We start from the raw sequence: 6,402 nt of genomic DNA on the forward strand, positions 1-6,402 counted from the left end.
GAGCTGTGTCTAAGTCTGGCTGCACATTTTCAGAGTTTTAACGTCATAACAATGCATGAAGAGGCTGCCTTTGTACTGCTACTGATTTATATATGGGTATGTTCATCATTGTGGAAACTGGCTTGCATTTAGCCCACTGAACACCAGCGGCAGGCAGATCGGTCAGTTTGGCCAGTCGCTTTCCAATTCACAGCATCCCTTAGTGCAGTTGCCTCTGTGGGAAGCTGTTGGAACCTTCCCCACGCAGACCGCACAGCAATTTTGGCACTGTCACTTGCTGTACGCCAGCTTTCCTGTGTAGCAAGATCCAGAAATAAATTGAAGTCATTTCATCTGGTTTTATTAGCTTGTAGAAGGAGGATGTGAAGGGAAAAGTGGCGGTGTCTGCTGGGCAGCACGTTAGTTCTGGCAGACACCAGCCGTGTCCCCAGGGAAAGGTGAGTTTGTCGACTGTGGTGGCAGGGAGCAGCGTGGTTCTGCGTTCTCCCAAGGCACCGGTCCTGTGCATGTTCCCAAAGCATCTGCAGGCTTAGTTTTAATTTTTGAAGACCACTTGTAGCTAATGGGCAAAATTGACTCATTGGTTAATTATAGGGGCTGCTATGAACTCTGTGGTGTGTATGGCACCAAGCCTCAAAGAGGGAGCGCACCAAAGCCTTGGCACCTCTGTCACGTTCTTGTGGTCCTGGATGCGTGGTCTATGCGTGTGTGCATGTGTGTGTACACACAGCAAAGCCGGGTGGCCCCTGGGGACTTGCCGTCCTGCCTGGGGCTGGGTGGCCATGCCCATATGCAGCGGGAAGGGGCAGTCGCCTCTGCCAGTGACGCCTCTGCTGCCCGCTCCACGCCGCACCGCACGTGCCACCTTCTTGCAAGACAAACTACTTTTTCTTGACAGACTCCAGAGCTGGATTTAGGAAGATTTTTATTTAAAGCATAAAATTGTTAGAAATCAATACAAGAACAGTTTAGACCTCTTCCTTTGCTTAGCCTTCATCTTCTAGCTCTGCCACCGTTCACGTATCACATTAATTGCAATTACTTACACTGTAGCTGTGAATGACCAGAGACAGGATGCTGGGCTTGGTTTAGTGAATTTTAGTATTGGAACATGCTGAATTGGCTGAGCCCCCTGAGTGGAGCTGCGCCAGTGAGGATCTGGATGAGCCCCAAGGATGAGCAGGAGCTTCAGCCTCCAGCCAGTCTGTGTCCTCCCGGTGAGGCTGTCGGTGTTGGCACCGGTGGGTTTGTGCTGTGGGCGCGTTGGCTGGAAGCATCATCAGAGACCCCAAAGCATTGTTGGTGCGACCTGGTACCGACCGTCACTGCCAGCACAGGCTGCTCCAAGAACATGAGACCTGGTGGCACGTGAGGCCTCGAGCCACCGAGCCCGGCACGAGCTGACCCAGGTGGCCTGTGGCTGGGCTTTGCTGCCTGCTCCTTATGCGTGATCAGTCACCTGGCTGGTGGCCGCGTGGCTGCCCAGCCCTTTCCAGGCACGGAAGCTGAAGGTGCTCGCCCCATAGGCGATCATCAGGAGGCAGGCAAAGAACTGGAAGACGAGCACAGCCCACACGTGAGTGTGGTGGCCACCCCAGCCCCATGGCCCTCACCTGCTCTCTCACTACTTACGGACGCTGCAGCTCTCCGGTTGTAATCCCACTGCCACCAGGACGTAGGCTGGACAGCGGCTGCGCATGTTACGAAGGCAGTGGTGTACAGGACAGTTGCCGTGGCGTTGAAGATCATCAGCTGGGGAAGGCAAAGAGGCGGTTGTGAGGTCTGGGCTCAGGCTTGCGCGCACTTGGGATGAGGGATGAGCAAAAGGCTTGGTTTCACATTCCTCCTCCTTCCCCAGAAACACCTGAGGAAGAGTCCAGCCCTCCGCGCTGGGAACAAACTTCAGGTTAACATCACATTAAATGCACCTCAGGCTGTGCTGAGAGGTTTCTGGTTGACACCACGACCGCAGCAGTGATGCAGTGGCTGTAACTTTCTGGATTGATACAGGGCTCCCTGTTTTGAACATTTTCTAAGCAATGGAGGGGCAGAATAAAACAATGTCATCGTGCAAAGTGCAGGGGACTTTGTTCCATCAGCCCAGAAGAGCCTGAAGCCCTGGTCCTCTTGGCGCACCTCCCCAGGATGTTTCCCACTTGGGCTCCCCCCTCGCTCCCTCTCGGCTATGCACCACAAGGGGCCAGGGGATCACGTAGAACTTCAGCTGAAGCTGCAGGAGGTAAGTCACGAAGAAAAGGACTGTTACTATCCAGAAGAAGATGGACACAAACATCACCCAGCCATATGCCGCGTGGAGGTAATACGTTGTGTTGGTGATGAGAGCCCACACCAGCAAGCCAAGCACCTGTGGGGTGAAAGGGGGAAGTGTCAGGTGGTGGTTCCTGCAGGCGGAAAGCAGAGCATCACCCACACCAGCATCTGCAGCCGTTGGGGCCCCTGGCTCCAGCAAAGCAGGGACCCCCCCAGAGCTGCAGGACTGGACTGAGATAGCTCAGGGCAGCAAGCCCACCTGAGATGCTCCTTGCTTGGGGATGAGCTCATCCCCAGTACCGCCGCCCAGGAGCCGGTACAGGGATGTCACAGAATCAGGGAATGGTCTGGGTCGCAAGGCAGGACGGGTGAAACCGGGGCGTCCTCGCCACCAAAGGTTCCTCCTCAGCCAAGAAGCCCCCAGGGCCTGTCTCTGCAGGTGCTGGCTCAGTGTTAGAGCTGGGTGAGAGGTGGACGTGGGGGGGCTGTTGGGGCCCTGGGTCAGCCTTGACCACCCCCAGGTGCAGCACCATTAAAAAAAAAAAAAGAAAAAAAAAAAAAAAGCAAGCTTCTCTGCACTGTTTGGTTAGGTCTGGTCTGGTTTGTACCTCCCATATATAGCGCTTCCAGAGCTCACCTTGCACTGTTAAGCAGGTTTAACTGCATAGCAATTGCAGCATCAGGTGCCTGCAAAGTGGTCCACAAAAAAATCAGGCAGGTGAGTCTGGTTTTGGACCTGCTCCAGGAGAAGGAAGCAGAGCCAGGGCAGAGCCTTTTTCTCCCCCACTGCAGCCCCTGGCGCAGAGGTGGCAGTAGGGAGAGGTGTCTCTGCCCTTGGATCCCTGGCAGGTAGGGATGGAACAGCCCAGCCCAGGCAGCATTTCATTTATTTTTTTTTTCTTTCCCCTGCCTGTGCTGCATCCACTCCAGATCTTTGGGCTGTGGAGGAGATACTGCCCTGCTTTGCCCACAGCAAGGGGGACAGGAAGCTGATCCTGTGGCCTCCCTGGGCAGCTCCCTGAAGGAGCAAGATTGTGGGTATTTTTTATTTAGAAAGCCCTGAATCCATGATGGAACCAAGCAAAGGATAAGGGCTCAAAGGAGAAGGGCTCTTTGGAAAGCTGCTCTGCCCCTGTGTAAGCCCTCATCATTTATTTTCATGGAAGAAACACAACAGCCTTTGTCCTGTCAGGGTGCAATGCCCTGGTGCTTGCTGTCCCAACAATGCCTCCTTGTCTGTCACATTCTTTTCTAACACTCGTGATCGCAAAATATGTGTTGGGGAGAAGCACATACAGGAAGAAGCCCAGTGTGCTCCTGGAGTGGAGGCAGCGTGTGCTCGCCGCCCTGCTCCAGCTGTGGGGGAAGGAGGAGCCCTTAGGAGCGCGGTTCTGGAGCTGTGGGTCTCAGTGGATGGGAGCTGCGCGGCGTATTTAGCAGTACAGCCCGAGCAATGGGCTGGAGAGGTGGGACTAGGGTGGGGTTGAAGGGTCCCTTCTGCTGATCTTGGTTCCATCTCTCTTTCCTGATGCTCCTGCGAGACACCCCCAGGCAGCATCCTTCCCAGACCCATTCCGGAGTGCTTGGTCGCCCGCCACAGCCAGCTCAGCCGTGCCCAGGGCTCAAAGCCTGGAGCAGGGAGCCAGGTCTGGGCCAGCTGTCTCCCTGCGGCTGCTGCCCCCCACGAGGCTGCCCTGGGGAGAGAGGGGTGCAAACCGGCTCCCCACTGCAGTGGGGCAGCACTGTGGGCCAGCGGCAGGGTGGGTCACACGTGGCCCCATGTGCAACTGAACGCCCTCCCCCCCAGACGTGCACCTGGTGCGCGTGAGGTGCCAGCAGGAGCAGCAGCAGCAGTGGCTATCGTTGCAGTTGGCTCGGGTGCTGAAGCAGGAGCAGGTGATGCTGCTGCTGGGGTCACTGGTGCCAGGACCCTTGGGCTCGCCCAAGAGTGGCTGCCAAGGCCTGGCTGCGGGTGGACAACCTGGAGGGCTGGGAGCCCAGGGACAGCCAAAGCCCCACGGGCGCCCTGGCAGCAAGCCCATCACCGCTCAGCTGGGGTCACCGGGCTTCGTGCAGCCCGCGGGCCCCCGGGCTTGTGCCCTGCGGGGGTGCCCAAATTGGAGCCGCCTTCAAGCGGCAAAGGGAATGAGGACGGGAATCCGCATTTTCCTTTGGCTTTAGGGAGGGAAGGAGAGGGGGAGGCCTGAGCTACTCGGGGTCAGAGATTAATTAGGGTCAGAGAGCGAGGCTGGGGTAGGGGATGGCAGCCAAAGGAGACCCAACTGCCCCCAGCCAGAGCAACACAGCAAAGCAATACGCGTGTGCGATGCGCTGGGACCCGGCCAAGCCCCCCGTGCCCCCCGGTACTCACGGCCTGGGCGCCCATCAGCCCCCCGAGCGGCGAGAGCAGGAGGGCGCCGTCCAGGGCGGCGGCGGGGCCCGGGGAGCCGCTCCGGCCTCGCGCCATGCCGCGCGCCCGGGCCCCCTCGCGGGGCCGCCCCAGCCCGAGGGGCCGGGCCGAGCCTGCCCCGCGCCGAGCTGCGGCCCCTGTGCTGGCGGGGCAGCCCCCCCCCCCGGGCAGCCCCCCCTCCCCGGGCAGCCCCCCCCCCACCGGGCAGCCCCCCCTCCCCGGGCAGCCCCCCCTCCCCGGGCAGCCCCCCCACACCGGGCAGCCCCCCCTCCCCGGGCAGCCCCCCCCCCAGCTCGCTGCCCCGGTGCCGGGTGGTCCCTCCGCGGGGGCGGGGCCGTGCGCGTCTCCCCGTTGAGCCCTGGGATCACAGGGTGTGTCGGGCTGGGAAGGGACCTTCACGGGTCACCCAGAGCAGCCCCCCCGCCACCACCAGGGACATCTCCCGCCGGATCAGGCCGCTCGGGCCCAGCCTGGCCTTGGACGTGCGCAGGGACGGAGCATCGCCCACCGCTCGGGCAACCTGGGCCAGGGTCCCACCGCCCTCGGCTCCGGCAGGCTCCCACCGGCCCCTCTCCCAGCCCGGCAGGTCCCTCGGGGTGGCGGCGGGACCCCCGGTACCCCAGCCACCTCTCCCAGCGTGGTGTCCCCCGCCCCGCCCCCACATCGTCAGTGAAGATGCTGATGGAGCTCGGACCCAGCGCGGGCCGCGGGGCACAGCAGGAGGTGCCCGCCGCCGCAGTCCCCTCGCACGAGGTTTGTGGGGCCGGTCCCCCCCCGGGACGGAGCTGGCGGCTCTCAGCGACCTTCACCTGCCTGGGGATGGTCCCGGGGGGCTTCGCTACCCTCCCGCGGCGGGGGCGATGCTGACCGGCCCGTGGCCCCCCACCGCCCTCGGGCATCTCCCCCTACCCTGTAGCGGCTCCGGGACCAGCGAAACGGCCCCGCGGGAGAAGCAGAAGGCGGCAGCGGGGGGCGCTGGCCGCAGACAGTCAGGATGGCCGAGCGGTCTAAGGCGCTGCGTTCAGGTCGCAGTCTCCCCTGGAGGCGTGGGTTCGAATCCCACTTCTGACAGCCTTTTTGCAGCTCTTTGTCTGCAGGGGGCTGGTACCGATTAAAAAACACAAACAAAAAACCACAAAAGGGCCACAATTAAAACTAACTAACTCCTTAGCTTTAATTAACGTTGCAAACGCCACATCGCAAAAGAATCGCCTATTGTCAGAAGTGGGATTCGAACCCACGCCTCCAGGGGAGACTGCGACCTGAACGCAGCGCCTTAGACCGCTCGGCCATCCTGACATGCTGGCACCCACTTTCCGCGCCCTCTGCTACAGCCGTGCCGGCCGCCGCGGCCTATGTTCCCCCACCTGCGGGTTCCCGCGGGCAGACGCCCCCCACGGCGGCACCGCGCCGCCCCTGCCCCGGCCGAGCCGCCCCGCCTGGGGACAGGCCGCCCACGGCCGTGCCCGGGACAGGAGCGCAGCGGCTGCGTGGGGAGGGCGCCCTCGCCGCCCCGTGGCGCCTGCTGCTCAAGGAGCAAAACGGGGGCCGGGAACAGCCGGCGGTGTCCCCGCGGTGCCCCTGCGCGCCTGGGACAGAGGGCGGCTTCGGGCAGAGCTCAGCGCTTGGGCATCCCACGGGAAGCGGGCACCAGGCACTGCGGGGGGCGGAGGCTGCCGGGGACCCCCCCAGGCGGGGCCGCCCGCAGCTGCTGTTGCCCA

The 6,402-nt window shown here is 61.7% G+C and overlaps 1 protein-coding gene and 2 non-coding genes across 5 annotated transcripts; 1 reads left to right on the forward strand and 2 right to left on the reverse strand.

Moving 5' to 3' along the window:
- Positions 1 to 908: 908 nt before the first annotated feature.
- PLLP (plasmolipin) lies at positions 909 to 5,605 on the reverse strand. Of its 3 annotated transcripts, none has more exons than XM_056360359.1 (4): positions 5,491 to 5,605; positions 2,192 to 2,365; positions 1,633 to 1,752; positions 909 to 1,552 (listed from the first exon to the last, which is right to left on the reverse strand). In XM_056360359.1, exons 1-4 carry the CDS (start codon positions 5,578 to 5,580, stop codon positions 1,442 to 1,444), a joined length of 495 nt encoding a protein of 164 aa, XP_056216334.1. In that variant the 5' UTR covers positions 5,581 to 5,605; the 3' UTR covers positions 909 to 1,441. The 3 variants fall into 3 exon arrangements, 2 of the variants coding, with proteins under 2 accessions (XP_056216334.1, XP_056216333.1); XM_056360358.1 differs by lacking the exon at positions 5,491 to 5,605 and adding an exon at positions 4,643 to 4,814; XR_008825610.1 differs by lacking the exon at positions 5,491 to 5,605 and adding an exon at positions 2,531 to 3,107 and having other exon boundaries at positions 909 to 1,752; positions 1,929 to 2,365.
- A 64-nt stretch (positions 5,606 to 5,669) lies between these two features.
- TRNAL-CAG (transfer RNA leucine (anticodon CAG)) lies at positions 5,670 to 5,752 on the forward strand. Its single transcript has one exon. It is a non-coding gene; the product is annotated as a tRNA-Leu (tRNA).
- Positions 5,753 to 5,897: 145 nt separating this feature from the next.
- Positions 5,898 to 5,980, reverse strand: TRNAL-CAG (transfer RNA leucine (anticodon CAG)). The gene has a single exon. It is a non-coding gene; the product is annotated as a tRNA-Leu (tRNA).
- Between the last annotated feature and the right edge of the window lie 422 nt (positions 5,981 to 6,402).

The sequence above is a fragment of the Falco biarmicus genome, chromosome 15 (genome assembly GCF_023638135.1).
Source record: "Falco biarmicus isolate bFalBia1 chromosome 15, bFalBia1.pri, whole genome shotgun sequence".
In the NCBI taxonomy this organism is placed as follows: Eukaryota; Metazoa; Chordata; class Aves; order Falconiformes; family Falconidae; genus Falco; species Falco biarmicus.

Coding starts and splice junctions, on each gene's coding strand:
- PLLP (XM_056360358.1), bottom strand. CDS start 4,738: ATGGCGCGAGGCCGGAGCGGCTCCCCGGGCCCCGCCGCCGCCCTGGAC. Junction 2,366..4,642: donor GGCTGATGGGCGCCCAGGCC/GTGAGTACCGGG, acceptor TTCACCCCACAG/GTGCTTGGCTTGCTGGTGTG. Junction 1,753..2,191: donor TGATCCCCTGGCCCCTTGTG/GTGCATAGCCGA, acceptor TGCCTTCCCCAG/CTGATGATCTTCAACGCCAC.